Source organism: Amblyomma mixtum, chromosome 3, assembly GCF_055824585.1.
Source record: "Amblyomma mixtum isolate Tamu chromosome 3, ASM5582458v1, whole genome shotgun sequence".
In the NCBI taxonomy this organism is placed as follows: Eukaryota; Metazoa; Arthropoda; class Arachnida; order Ixodida; family Ixodidae; genus Amblyomma; species Amblyomma mixtum.
Genome location: NC_143014.1, coordinates 102485600 through 102501200, shown reverse-complemented (window position 1 = coordinate 102501200; position 15601 = coordinate 102485600). Strand labels below are relative to the sequence as shown.

Below are 15601 nucleotides of genomic sequence, written 5' to 3'. Positions count from 1 at the left end.
TTTTATTTAATTTCGCATGTCGTCCTATGTGCGGGTCACAAGTACATGAGTGAGTGTGGAGCTTTTTTTTTAATTGGGGGCTTGACTTGTGGCATATGTTGGGACAGCTGTATACTAGAGGCAGTCTTGCAGGCTATTCTCATGCAGGAACCTGAGTAGGCTCCGATTCTTGTTGCCCGTCAGCCACTAGAAGAGGTCTTTATACTCTAACAGAAAAAAAAAATCAGAAAGAAGGTAAAATAAGAAGTCATGCATTACGGATGAAGTGTGAGAGTTTTATGCTGCGCAACACAAGAGATACATTGTTTTATCAAACAACAACCACAAGTGCTTCTGTAACAATCCATAATAGGTTGCTAAATATATACGCATCCAGGCAAAGCATCCGCTTGAACCAGCATACATATTTACTGCACTACATCACCATCGCTTTGTGATGGCATGATGAGTGCGTTTGTGAATTCCTGCATGTACGAAATAGTAAATCAGCGGTACAAGTTCACAAAGCGCACACAAAGTTTTTACCCACTGTTTTGTTGCGAAAGCAACACTACTGGACCCCAGCTCGGCTCGTCGCGTATGCGCGTGGCGGTGCGGCTACCAAACGAACTTGAGTCGCCGTTGCCTAGCAACCGCCTCAGCTGCGCTCCAACAGATGGCGCCGCGCCGCTGCCGCCTGTCGCCTACACACCCAGAGGGCACCACCCTCGCACAGGCGCTGGGTTTCGCAGCTCATGACGGCGTCGTACCGGCCAGGAAGCCGGCACGAGCTAAACCAAACGCTTAACCACAAGCTTATTGGCAAAAACGGCACGTACGATCTTGTGCCGTTGTCTAGCAACCCGAGTTACTACCCGAGCATACATGAGTTACTCGGGTAAGCTCGGGTAAGTTCGGACGAGCGTCGTGCCATCTGCGCGAGAGGTTGCTCGGGAAGAGCAGCATGGGTCGCAAAACCCCGACGGGTGGCTGGGATATAAACAGCCACCTGCCAGTGCAGTGGCTCATCCCTTAACCGCTGCGCCACTGCGTTGGTAGTGGTATATGAGGAGTCGCGCTATCTCTGAATTTTAAGTAGGATTTACCAGTTCAGCATACATGGGCATTAACCCACTAAAGATATCATGCCACACACCTAAGGCGAAGTTTAAGCGCACCATCCAATTTAAGAATGAACACCTGCTTTCCCAGGTCTACTTCGATTAAATACGTTAGGCCCCTATCAATTTTTATATAAATTTTTGCAGTAAGCATTTTTTTTTGCAAACCCCTTTATCTTTTTCAACTACTTTGTTTTTATCTCTTACTGAATGATTTCTAATGATTTCTTCTTCCGTAACAGTGATAAGAAAGAATAAGCATCGCTTTGCATATTCGCGCCTGCTTGTAGCTTTGCAGTCACAGTGGAACGCAGCTTTGAAATTTCTCCTGAATAAAACGTCGTCGGGAATTTCAGGTGTTCCAGCAGATTTTCTTTTTTTATTCTTTCTTGGAGCGGGTTCTCAGTTACTCTTCTCTTTATGAAGGACGAAAAAAAAAATCGGGGACTGGACTCTATACTGAGGCAGCTTTTCGTCCGTTGTTCGTAAAGTTGATTTTATTGCGAAAGCAATGCTACTCCCAAGAACGGCCTTTCGCGTAGCGGTGGCCACTTGGTTTGTTTGACCTTTAGAATGACCCCTGATGTCACACCATGCCTAGTGACTTCACAGCGTGACGTCATACCAGGAGCGAGAGACGGGCTATCAACTCGGCTCGTCGGGTAACGGCGGCCGCTAGGCACGGCGCGCCGCGCTCCTCCCGCTAGAGGCGCTAGTGACGTTATGGCGTGACGTCATACCACGAGCGAGAGATGGGCTACCAACTCGGCTCGTCGGGTAACGGCGGCCGCTTGGCACGGCGCGCCGCGCTCCTCCCGCTAGAGGCGCTAGTGACGTTATGGCGTGACTTCATACCAGGAGCGAGAGACGGGCTACCAACTCGGCTCGTCGGGTAACGGCGGCCGCTTGGCACGGCGCGCCGCGCTCCTCCCGCTAGAGGCGCTAGTGATGTTATAGCGTGACGTCATACCAGGAGCCAGAGACGGGCTACCAACTGGGCTCGTCGGGTAACGGCGGCCGCTTGGCACGGCGCGCCGCGCTCCTCCCGCTAGAGGCGCTAGTGACGTTATAGCGTGACGTCATACCAGGAGCGAGAGATGGGCTACCAACTCGGCTCGTCGGGTAACGACGGCCGCTTGGCATGGCGCGCCGCGCTCTTCCCACTAGAGGCGCTACATATGCAGTATAAATCACCTGCTTTCGCAACCTACCAGGCTTAACCAAAGCTAAGCGCCCGCCAATTTTTTGGTAGGCCAAGGGCTAAGGCTTCAATCACTCATGGATCAATTTTAGGTACGAATAAATACGGAGAGCTTTGCGGCTATCGGCACAAGCACCTGTATAAAATTCTGGTGCTGCTTGTGCGCATCAGAAATGGCGCTGCTGAGCCGCAAGATACGAGTTTGATTCTGGCTGCAGTGGTTGCATTTCGATGGAGGCGAAATGCTAGAGGCCCGTGTACTTTGCGATGTCAGTGGATGTTAAAAAACCCCAGGTGGTATAATTTATTCGGAGCCCTTCACTACGGCGTCCCTCGTAGCCTTAGTCGCTTTGGGACGTTAAATCATAACACTATAAACCACAAATACCGCAGCGTGCGTCCCACTGAAGGATATAAGGCAATGTTATGTAGGCGCCGTATTAACTATGCTTTTAGCTCGTCCCCACGGATTGGCTTCTGCATTACGTAATAGCGGATGGCTCTCCTGTAAAACACCGGTCTGCCAGGCATCTGAAAGTGCTGACTAGACAAAATACTGCTGGCGATCACTGGTTTCAGTTAAGCTCTCTAAATTACTTACTAAGACCGAGTAAAGCTAACCGGTGTGACGGTCGAAGCCACGCGCGAGGTACTCACGCCACACGCACGATCTGCGTCTGTCAAAGTGGCCAGTTTAGAGATTATTTACGCTTTTCTCAGAGCGCTGGCTTAAAAAACGTTTCCTTCAGCTGTTTCGCCACCAAGAACGAGCCCTTACTGCTCTTTGTGGTGGTTAAGCTCTCCTAGCTTAAAGCTCGAGTGCACGCTATCGCCCATAACTGTCATTTTATCTAAAAAGCGGCGCAAGGCTGGCAGTTCAGACTGCCAGAGTACCCGCCGTAACTCTGGTATCTGGTGACGTCAGCAGGTGTTTGATTCGGTAAAAGCACTGGCATCAGAGTTCATGGCCGTTGTTTGAACATGGCGTTGGTTGTCCACAACACAGGATAATCAGGTTGGCACCCAGGATAAAAGCTGTTTGTTACCTGTACAGTGTCTGCCTCTTCGATTAACTCCCCTGGACTAAACATATTAGTGACCAAGATCAAAAGTAAAGAGTCAAGCTGAAGGTTAAAAAGATTGACGCAGATCTGAGCGGTTCCTGCCTGTTAGGCAAGGCTCCGTGCGCCCGATGACAGCAGGGCGAGGACGGGAAAATATCAACTGCATTCCGTTTTGTTCGTGGCCCCCCGCGCTCCTTTTTGAAGGCATGTGTCGCGCTAGTCGTTCTAGCTCTTCAAATGAAGCGAAGACGAGAGAGGCAAGCGCGAAGCGAAGTCCTTTGCGGATGACAAGCGAGCGCTTCGAGTGGGAGAGGAAAGCGGCACCGCCATCTCGGTGCAGAGTACACAACAGCGCTTCTTATCCTCTTCGACGCGTTCCCGCCGATCGATACGCGGCGCCAGCATCCAGATGGGCGCGCTGCGCTGGGGCCGCTGCCAGACCAATCTCTCTCTCTCTCTCTCTCTCTCTATTTCTTTTCTTTTGCGTTTGACCTGTCATCATTATCTCCGCTAACCTGAGTTTTGCAACGATGCGTTATGGACGGTGCGGCTCTCGGGTAGCAACGAAATCTGGACTTGATGGTTTCGAGATTTCGGTGCGCAAGCAGCTTTGAAATATGGCTTCCCTTCTTTTGGCATTGCTTCCTCTTGTTCGTGGTATTAATGCTTAAAGCTGGTAGGTATGCATCATGTATTCGTCAATCGGGTGCGCGAGCTATTAATATTAAGCAGCTGCCATAATAGACACACATGGCACACCAAACGCCAAGCTCGGCCGATTATTTAGCAGCAACTCAGACACGAAATACAGAGCACTGCATGACCGTATTCATGAACACTAGATTAACAGAGGTATCCTGGGTATACTTGAGCAGGAGTAGATTTAGGGAAGATAAGGCGCCTCGAGAGTGACCGTACCCACTTCCCCTTTCTAAAGATGAATTTCTGCCACGAGCAATGTTCAAGAAGTCTATTGTGCAAACTCACCCTCTCCCTCCTCTCCTCCAGTCACACCCTCAAGATTTCCCCATAAATCAACCCCTGTACTTTAGTATTGTCAGCACTCTGAAGTGCTTTAAATTCTGGCAAGGTATATGCCATTATACTTCACCTTGAAAGCTGCTCCTGGGTCCAATGCGTTTGGCGATTTTCTTTTATTTTTTTTTTCATTGAGGGGAGGGGGGGGTATTTGTAATCTTACCATTTCTCCCTTTGTCTGTCGTTTCTTAAGAATTATTTTATCATCCTCATCAGCCCAACTATGTCCACTGCAGGACAAATGCATTTCCCATTGAGTAATTGATTGAATACCTAGGTTCAATAAATAAATGTACCATCTATGTGTCAGAAGACGGTGCTCATCATTTCCCGTATTGTAGTTAATTGGCTGCGAGGCGAAGTGCCTGTGGACTGCTTGCACTGTCTTTGTGGCCTGCTTTGCATGCGCCTTCTCATTCCCGCTCCTGTGTGCCGGTGCAGGCGGACGCCAAGATGGTCTTTGACGTCGTGGCCCGCATGGAGGACACGGAGCCCTTTTCTGAGGAACTGCTCAGCGCCATGAAGAGGCTATGGACAGACTCCGGGGTGCAAGAGTGCTTCGGGCGCTCCAACGAGTACCAGCTCAACGACTCCGCCAAGTAGTGAGTACACAGCACACCCCGAGAACGCCGACCGTGCTCACTGCAGCCAGCTCCAAAACGCACGTGAAGCTACCGACTCACAAACATGCGACTGTCTAAACTTTTTATTACTGTGTTTTACGGCAGACACGCTATGCTTGCTTCGAATGCTGCTAGCAGTAACAGTGACGGGGGAACTACGTGGACCTAGAGAAGCCTGCGGCTATAAAAAATGTACCTTAACCCGCGCAATATAGAGCATTAGAAATAGCTTCACAATGAGAACAGCGCGAATGGTTGAACGAGCGTGGGTTGGACTAAGACTGATTAAAGAGTAGGAGGAAACACGTGTCCCGTCTTAGTCTCATTCGTGCGCTTCTTGTTCCAGAGCCGTGACTCGTTAAGCCTAGCCACATGATAGCCCGGGTCAATACACCTTGGGTGATAGGACTCCAATTTTGCCTTGATTTTGCATAAAGTCGTGCCTTTCTCAATGTGCCAACTGTATTTATTCCTGGCTGTTATCGATCGTGTAGTCTTTTCATCTAGAAGAGCGATAAATAAGCGTGAACAGCCGAATGGACCATCGAATTGATATATAGGCCAAGTAATTGTCCCAACCTCGTCTATGTACTTTATTCCGCCGGCGTTAAAGAGTTGCAACCTTCGGTCTTGCACTGCTCCTCCCTGTCCTACAATTCTTTTATCCGACAAGTATACGTGGTCGTAATGGGGCTTATGCCACAAACGGGCTTCGCCAGCTCTTCCGTGTGGTATCGTACCTCAACTCGTCACAATGCATTTTTGTTTGCTTAATTTCATTTGGTGCGTTGCTTGGACTATTGACAAGTTCCCGCTATGTGCGCTTGTAAATGCCGTTCTCGTCGCCAGAGAAACGCAGGGTGCACTCCTTAACTGCATCTTTTCTGTTTCCCCGCTGGCTGGTTTCGGTTCGCCTCTTTCTGGTCTTACCGCATGTGCAGGCAGCAGTTTCTTTCAATGGAGCTAACGTAGTTGCGCTTCTCAGTTCGATCTCGAGCTGTCGCAAATGAGCGTTAGCGTTACCGGTGGGATTGAACGACGTAACTTTCCGCGGCTTGGCATTGACAGGTGCCCGTCTGCAGCGGTGCCTGCCGCGGTCAGGAGCATGGAGGCGGATTTGACGGCCACCACGTAATAGAACAAGCCGTGCCCCCTCCTCTCCTCTGCTCCATCGCGAGAAACACGTTTCCAATGCGGCGCGAGCCAAAGAGGTCCCGGGCGAGTTGCCTCGGCGACGGCCGCGTGATTCCCCCACTGCTCGTTAGGACCGCGCTTCTTGCCAATCGGCCAGGCAAGATTGCCCAGTTACAACGGAGACGCGAGCCGCGTGACGTCACCGGTCTCCTTCCAAATGGTCCCCAGGAGCTCCTCTGTCAGCGACTGGGATGAACGCCTCCGCCGAGCTAACTATAGCAGCGAGGAATCCGGTGCCGGGTCTCAGTGAAGCCTCACAGTGGACGCCTGCTGCGGTTTCCACTACGCTTGTTGGAGCGCGTTCAGGAAACGGGAAAACAAGAGCAGCTTTTATTCAAAGCCTCCTCAATGCGATCGACGGGTCTGACGATCCGATACGACGGTGTCTTTTTAGAAAGTCGGCGCTGGTATTCTTTCCTTTCGTGCCCGGTGAAGCGTGTCGGCGGAGCTTCCATCCACTCCTGAATCATGGCAGGCTTCGGCTCTCAAAACCCACTAAAGTTTAAGTGGGTTTTGATCCCATCATTCTGGTTGAGTTCACAAAGCGGCTCTGGATGAGTGTCAGTTTAGGGGCATAATGGTCGTCGAGGCCTTTATTCCTGCAGGAGAGCCGTCGTCAGGAAATGAATGGCACATACCGCTCATTCTATTCTCATTTTCTCAAAAGGAGAGGGGTGGATGGTAATTTGTAAGAGGGCCTTTGAATAAGGCGAAATTATTTTTTTTTCAGCTTAACAAAGCAGGTGTTTTATTTTCAGCCACTTGTTCAGCCGTGAAAAAAAAAGAAAGCTTCGCTCTGAAAAGCCTGATGTCATTTGAGACGAAATTACACGTGAAAACTCATTGATAATGACGAAACGCTGATGATATTCTATATTTGGAGTGTTTGAAAAGCGCCTACAGTTAGGTTTATTTCCCGCCCAAAACATGCATTGCTTTTAAAGAGGACGCAAAACAAAGATTAGGTAACCCAATGACACCGGTCGCACAAAATTTCAAGCCAACCACCAAAATGAGGCTGACGGAAGGAATGTCTGGAAGCCATGCTGCACGAGGCCTATGTGACGGTATTTTCGAGTTCAGCTTAAATCCTCCCTTTTGAACAGATGATGTTTGAGAATGGAGGTGTATAGAAGGCGCTATAGCTGGATTTTCATTCATACAAGCACCAAGCGTTACTGGGCCGCCTATTCAGGGATATGGTTGCGACTGCAGGTGTATCCTGGCGAACCATGCGTATTACCTCCAATCGGTTAGGAGCTACTGCCGAGTTATGCTTTTGCGCCCGGACACCGTGTTCTTTTGGGACAAGCTCCAACTGACGCCACACCATATAGCATTCGGCCCCTGCCTCCAAAACTCTGCAGTGCCTCTCGACCTTATAGCGCCCATCGGTCTGATCAGTTTCTATCAATGCTGCATGATCGATAGCCATGAAGATCCACCACAGTCGACGAAGTTTTTTTTTTATTGAGCGTTGCGCATTATTGTGCAGCGTGCGCGTGACGCAAAGTTAACCTCGCGAATGCTAGCACTTTCTCGTCGCATGCATTTGACGAGGACACCTGTTCAGTGTAAGCAACGCGCGACCTTGTAGGTGAGCCGTTGTTTTCTCTTGTAATAGAGAAAAAGTGAGCCATGCCTGAGGGATCTACTCGCTCATTCTAGCAGCGTACCGGGCCAAATCTGCGGAGTAAGAGTTGCAGACGTGCTATCCTTCCAGTCTTTTCTCTCTTTCTTTCCTACTTTCCGTATCCTATGTTTTCGCTCTCCCACTTACTAGCTTTCTTTGTTTCCTCTCTAAATTTCCTTCTTTATCTCTTTCGTTCTTTTTTTCGTCCAGCCGCCGCGGTGGCTCAGTGGTTTTGGCACTCGGCTACTGACCCGAAAGACGCGGGTTCGATCCCGGCCGCAACGGTCGCATTTCGATGGAAGCGAAATGCTAGAGGCCCATGTACTGCGCGATGTCAGTGCGCATTAAATAACTCGACGTGGTCGAAATTATCCGGAGACTTCCACTGCGGTGTCCTTCATACCCGGAGTATCTTTCGCACGTTAATCCGCACAAATCAAACGAAGCCATGCTACTTCATGCCATGCTTTCTTTCTTTCTTTCTTTCTTTCTTTCTTTCTTTCTTTCTTTCTTTCTTTCTTTCTTTCTTTCTTTCTTTCTTTCTTTCTTTCTTTCTTTCTTTCTTTCTTTCTTCTTCTTTCTTTCTTTCTTTCTTTCTTTCTTTCTTTCTTTCTTTCTTTCTTTCTTTCTTTCTTTCTTTCTTCTTTCTTTCTTTCTTTCTTTCTTTCTTTCTTTCTTTCTTTCTTTCTTTCTTTCTTTCTTTCTTTCTTTCTTTCTTTCTTTCTTTCTTTCTTTCTTCTTTCTTTCTTTCTTTCTTTCTTTCTTTCTCTTTCTTTCTTTCTTTCTTTCTTTCTTTCTTTCTTTCTTTCTTTCTTTCTTTCTTTCTTTCTTTCTTTCTTTCTTTCTTTCTTTCTTTCTTTCTTTCTTTCTTTCTTTCTTTCTTTCTTTCTTTCTTTCTTTCTTTCTTTCTTTCTTTCTTTCTTTCTTTCTTTCTTTCTTTCTTTCCTTCTTTCTTTCCTTCTTTCTTTCCTTCTTTCTTTCTTTCTTTCTTTCTTTCTTTCTTTCTTTCTTTCTTTCTTTCTTTCTTTCTTAGGCTATGAGGGACGCCGTGGTGAAGGGCTCCGGAAATTCCGACCACCTGGGGTTCTTTAACGTGCACTAACATCGCACAGCACACGAGCCTCTAGAATTTCGCCTTCATCGAAATTCAGCCGCCGCGGTCGGGATCGAACCCGCGTCTTTCGGGTCAGCAGCCGAGCGCCGTAGCCACTGAGCCACCGCGGCGGGGTCCTTTGTTTTTTCCTTCTTCCATTCTTTTCATTACTTTTCTTTCTTCCTTCTTTTTTATTTCTTGGTTCCTTTCCTTCCTTCCTTCTTTCCTTTCTTCCTTTCTTACTTCCTTTTTTAGTTTTCTGTTTCTCCGTTTCTTTCTTTCTTCTTTTTCTTTTACAAATTTTGTGTCTGTCTGGAAGTTCACGAGCATAGTTCCAGCGCAACTTCTCCCAGAAGGCTAGCCGCAGTGCGAATTAGCGCGTGTAACTCAGGCTGCAAACAAGATAAAGGCATTTACGCCTTCATGCAACAAACTGCAGGTGTTTATACGAACTGGTTTTGGCATTTAATTGAGAGGAAAGTGAATAAATAAATTTTATTGGCTTTCAACTCGAGTTTACGCGTGTTGTTATGCCAAAAAAATATGAAACTTCACTGAAACACAGAGTGCAAACGCCTAACGAGACATTTCCAGGCAAAGGACCGATCTTAATTTGATCAACTCAACCCACCTCTTTGACTAATCTGTGGACAGTTCTTCCCAAACGCATTTATTATCTGAACGAAATGCTTGAGTAAATTTCTTACATGTTAAATAAATGAGGCACTGACCGACCCAGTCTACACAGCCTTCCGAGAAATGATTTCAGGTTGCATACTATCATTAGACCCGATTTCGTCTATTCCATTTGTATTTACGCACTGTTTTGTGCTGTCGTACCTTCTCTCTTTTTTTTCTGAAGTCAATTTTCGCCGCTCTGGGTTCTGAAATTGTGTGTTAATTATGTGCTTGTCCTCGAGAAAGGTTTCTATTTTTCTATACAGGGCCACAGTAATTTTCAAGCTAACATCTTACTTTCCTTATTTGGGCTGTTTTCAGTCTTTCTTGGGATGAAGATTTCATTTGAGTTGAATTCAACAGCTCAGTTCATAGGCAGAAGTAACAGCTTTTGCAGCACGGGGGGCACTAATACAAGGCGGCTTAGTTGTTGCCTTTCCGTTTGCTAATATGAAGAAGAAACAGCATCTGCGTAATTTGTGCCCATCAGTTCTGGACAAGTTTTTTTTTCTCTGATCACATAGCGTCAACCTCAAGTTCCCTTTATTTATTTTCTTTGAAATAAAGTTTTTCCTTCTACAGTATTTCAAAATTACAAATGCGCATTTCCTGAAAAAAAATCTAGCTATGAGAACAATAGCCTTAGTTGACACAAAGCTGGTGGCATGGTTAAGCCATAAGCTTACACTAAAACCGAACGAGAATTACATTCTACTTCACCACGGTGTATCTGTAGACAGCGCGTAAAGTACTACTCTGACACATGTGACCAAAATGAACGCTTTACGCCTGTTAAACAGTGCAAGTTGGAGCATCACAATAAGCCATTATTTATAAGCTAAAATAAATCCTAAAGTGTTTGTGCAACTCAACACCAATGACGGACTCCGAATCAGTTACGTCGGGAACAGCATTAAGCCACACTCTATGGTGGTAGTGGTGATTGCTGATTAATGTTGTAACGATTATAATCACACAAAAGCTATCGCAGGAAGTTAATATGGAAGTTAGAAACAAAGTAAATGCTCTCTCTATGATGAACAAAGAATCCAAAGTAGACAAAATTCGTGTCGTCGAGCCGTAACAGAGACCAATGTAGATGAGAAACGCGTGTCGTCGAGCCTTCTATTAAGCTGATACAGTGCCTGGATCTTTGTGCAGTATAGCGTTCTGACAAGAAATTTGTAAATTTTGCTCGCTAGGCTTCATTCGAATCTCTTCGTCACTAGAAGAGTGCGCACTAGGCATTTTCAGAGTAGCGCTTGATGTGGCAGTATTGCTCACTCTATGAAGACTCGACATTAGTAATTAATTGCTGTTTTTAATGACAATGTATTCAGAAAATAGAGGACATGCGGAGTTATTCGCCTGAAGCGATCGATTAGTTTGTGCTGAGAACGGGAGAAAAAAAATTGGCGGGGGCTTAGCTTTGTTTAAGCCTGGTAGGTTGCGAAAGCAGGTGTTTTATACTACATATGCAGCGCCTCTAGTGGGAAGAGCGCGGCGCGCCGTGCCAAGCGGCCGCCGTTACCCGACGAGCCGAGTTGGTAGCTCGTCTCTCACTATTAGTATGACGTCACGCTATAACGTCACTAGCGCCTCTAGCGGGAGGAGCGCGGCGCGCCGTGGCATGCGGCCGCCGTTACCCGACGAGCCATGCTGGTAGCCCGTCTCTCACTCCTGGTATGACGACACTGTGACGTCACTAGGCATGGTTTGACGTCAGGGTCATTCTAGAGGTTAAACGTGCCAAGTGGCCGCCGCTACGCGAAAGGCCGTTCTTGGGAGTAGTATTGCTTTCGCAATAAAACAATGACTGAATTCCTGATTCTGAAGTCTCTGCCTCGTTTTCGTGGAAGCGGTTTCAGTCACACAGTAACATTCAAAAAACTAAAGTAACATAGAGCTGAGGACACATACGTATTAAAATGTCTATTAGTATTTCAATTGTTAGCAAACACAATGGTTTCTGGGCTGAATTTTTCTGCAGTTGTGTTTGAGGCGGAAAGTTGAGCAACTAATTTAGTTAAGAAGCCTCACTTGGTGAGAAGGCAGCACGGACTGTCTTTTCGCCAATATCCCTTGCACGGTAGCATTTGGGGCAATTCATGGTTTCTTTTCTCACTTCGCCACTGTGCATAAGCAAATAGCTGCAACTCAAGAAAAGGGAAACCGGCACCCCTTTAGTAACTCGGCAGCTGATGTAACCACCAAATATGAGCACCGTTTCTTACGGGCTCAGCTGCCGAACACCATAGCAACTGAGCTACCGCGGCAGGTAAATATATGCAACTGACTGTAGCAGAGAGGCAGGTGGAAGATTGAAGGAAACAAGTCGATGCCTAGTTTATTTATTTGCATATCATATCCTCAAAACGCATGTAAATTACTCAGGAGAGTGATTTATAACAATCTATGAGCCGATAAATAAATTCCAGATACATCAACAGTGCAGTAAGTGGGAATAAAGTTAGGTGCAGTAATTTAGGTGCTATCTTTAAAGCGTTAGCTAAATTATCCTTGAATTTTAATGACCTGTACTGTTCCTGGTGATGCAGGAAGGTTACAGCACTCTTGAGATGTTCGCGGGAGAAGTTAGTGGAGGCAAGTGTTGGTTATGCATCAGGTTTTCTTTTTGGATCTTATGAGGTTTAGCGTCCCAAAACGAGTCAGGCTGTGAGGGGTGCTGCAGTGGAGGACTCCGAACAAATTCGACCAGCTAGGATCTTTACGAATAAAGAGATTGTCTTATTGTCGATCTGGTCTAGATTAAGCAAATTGTACTGTGGGGTAAAATAAGCTGCTTTTGTAGGAAAATATGGTGCAGAATGTTGGAAAAAGGGTAGAGACGAAATCACTGCGAAATGAAAGGTGCGAAAGGTGAATAGCAGATTTTATTGGTCAAAAAGTTTAACACTGCTCCTGCTTCGAGTTATTGGTCAATTCGCTCTCGCCCCACCATTTACTAGCCGTACTGGTTAGCTCAGTTGGTAGAGCGATTGCTTCGGTGGAGGGGTGGTTCCGGGTTCGAACCTCGGACCAAGAGCAATTTTCCTTAAACTATGAAGTTTCTGTGGAAGGTGTACAGCTTTCCGTTGTAGCCTTTCCTTTGTAGAGAAGAGGATAGGACAAAGAAAAAACACTTGTCCCGCCCTGGTCTCTTGTCCGTTGTCTTTACCTACGCTATACGTACACGTTATTTCACGAAAAACTACACAGTCGTCCGCAACCAGATGAATGTTTAATTAAACGCAAGTAGCAAAATTGTTGATATAAATAACCAAAAAATGTGGGCAAGCACATGACATTGCAGCACACCGGAGTGGATGTCGCTTTGTTGTAAGCCCGTGATCGACTTCAATCGATTTAATAGCGAAAACTCGAAGTTCACTAGGACTTTAGAACCAAGGTTAAGCTGATTTAATTTATATATTAGTAACTTAAGGAAAACTTTATCAAATCTTTTTGAGAAACCCAAGGACTTCAATCAGCTAACCAACAACGGTCGAGAATCGAGTGTCACGTAAGGGTCTGTTTGCTTGGATCGGTGGTGTTATTGAGGAAAGGAAAAATTCATTCAATCTGGTTAGCAAGTGCGAAAAGCATTTGATCGAGTACTTTACAGGGCATGCTACTGAGCGATATGGGTCGACAGTTGATAGGACTGTGCTTGTTACCTGATTTATAAAGTGAAATCATTTTTCCGACGTTCCATACTTAAGCGAGACACTTCTTTTATGCCACTGCTGAAACATTTTCGTTGGTTTGATGGACGAATAAATACGAGTAGATTTCAAGAAATAGTTAGTTATAGAATTGCAACCAGGAACTGAAGACAGCTAGAGGACATTAATCCCTTTCTTGAGATTGTTGGAGACAGTTAATAGCGGAAATATTGGTGCGTAATCATACGGAAAGGTTGGTGGCAGACAAACATCGGATAGATTTATTGGGGCTTTAAAGGATCAGCAAACGTGATTACGCACATTTGCTTTTGGTGTATAGGTTTAACGTCCCAAAGCGACTCAGGCTATGTGGGGCGCTGAAGTGAAGGGTTACAGATAATTTCGACACCTTAGGTTGTTCCACTTGCACTGATATTTCACAGTACAGAAAAGTCGCGGGTTCGATACCGCCCGCAATGGTCGCATATTGATGGAGACGAAATGCTGAATGTCAGTGCACGTTAAGAACGAGAGGAGGCCGAAATTATCGGAGCCCTCCACTACGGCGTCCCAATAGCCTGAGTCACTTTGAGACATTAACCCCATAAAACCGAACCATATGTGCCATAATCTTATTTGCTGACCCATTCAAACTTATACACAATTTTCAATATGGAAGTGACTAATAATGATCACTAAAAGGAGGTGCATATTGAGTGAAAGGCAATACATAGTCTGCGCTGTCACGAGGCGCTATTACGCCATCTTCCTTTCGATTAATAGCACGCCAGAACATTTTCATGTCCATTGTTAACATAGACGAAAAAGTATGAAATAAAAAATTGTCCTTGGCTTGATTTTTGTATATTATTTTCCAAGGTTGCTTCAAATGTTCCAGAGAAAGTTATAAAATTTCTGGGCTGATCTGCACACTTTTTTTGCGCGTATGTGACAAGCGTTTGATGTAATTATACCTAGACAAGTTAAGGTCAGATATGACAGTGTGAAAAGGCACATATTTCATCATCAGGTCATTAGCTTTATCCATGAAGAATGTCCGATCAAGTTCAATCCCACGCTGTTCAAAATAATTCATATATTCGACAGAAATCATACAGCTCGTTATTAAGCGCATCGAAGTTAGCCTTTTTGTCATTTTAACGCACCTAAGAGGTTAATTTTAAATGTGAGCAAAGTGTGGTCATTCAACCCAGATAAGTAGACGATGCTTGAAACTAGATCAGGATGACAGGTTGGCATAAGATCGGGTTTTTGTGATAGAATGAGTTGTTGTGGTTTTTTTTACAAGTTGGGTGACATAAAAATTAAAAAAAAAACATATATGAATATTCACTGGCAAGGGTAGTAAACGGATGGGAAACAACGGGTTCACTGCCGCAAGATTTGTCTGGAATGTTGTCATCACCGGGAAGTAATAGTGGTAGCGTAGGATGACGATACAACAATCGGTTCACTACATCGTGTAATTCGTCCACAAAACTGAGTGAGTAGCTTAAAGCCATTACCATACACTAGTATAACTTTTCAATGACGTAGCTCAACTATTGCTTAAATTATTGGCAAATTACTGGCAAAATATTAACCAAGCTGGCCTGGCTGAACACAGTTGAAAATAGAAAGCGAAGTATAGAGGCGAAAAACTTACAGGAGGATCCAAGGAATTATTTCTAATTGTTCAAAACATGCATATGCAATCGGGAGCAATACGCAATTTCTGACGGATCCATATCGTCACTGCTAACAATTGATTTAGTTTCCCAATGTTCTAAAATCTCTTCTGGGTCCCTTTCTGTTTACAAACATATTAATGATCTTCATTCTACATATCTGATGAATGTGGTCTTTATGCAGACGACACGAATGTATTTGTAACGCCAGATAACAAAACAGAATTGCATTGTAAGGCAAACGCAGTGTTAAAAAATCTCGCCAGGTGGTTAGAGATAACCAAATTGTCATCGAACATTACTAAAACTGGCTACACAGTAATTGCGTCAGAAAACGCTCGGTTAACAAGCAAAAACAGCGTCAAAAAAATAAAATTTATCGACGTATACTTTCACTGCCGGCTTTCATGGCATGTGCACATTCACGACATAGCCCTCAAATTATACAAAACTCCCCTTCATCGCAAGCTCCGGTATTTATTCTGATTTATCGTGCTGCTGATGTTATATCACGCATTCATAGGCTCGCACACCACCCACGCAGTAACAGTATACAGTCTAACTTATCCCACTGCGTTCCATCTAGTTCAAGTAGCTCGATACATAGCACTGCGCGCAATTCTT

General features: G+C 45.5%; 1 protein-coding gene across 1 annotated transcript in view; it reads left to right on the top strand.

The window, feature by feature from the left end:
• The window catches only part of Galphao (G protein alpha o subunit), a 121773-nt gene that overhangs the window by 87809 nt on the left and 18363 nt on the right, over positions 1-15601 (top strand). Inside the window, exon 4 of the mRNA XM_089580487.1 lies at positions 4845-5005. Within this exon, the coding sequence (XP_089436613.1) occupies positions 4845-5005 (161 nt within the window). The remainder of the gene's footprint in view (positions 1-4844; positions 5006-15601) is intronic.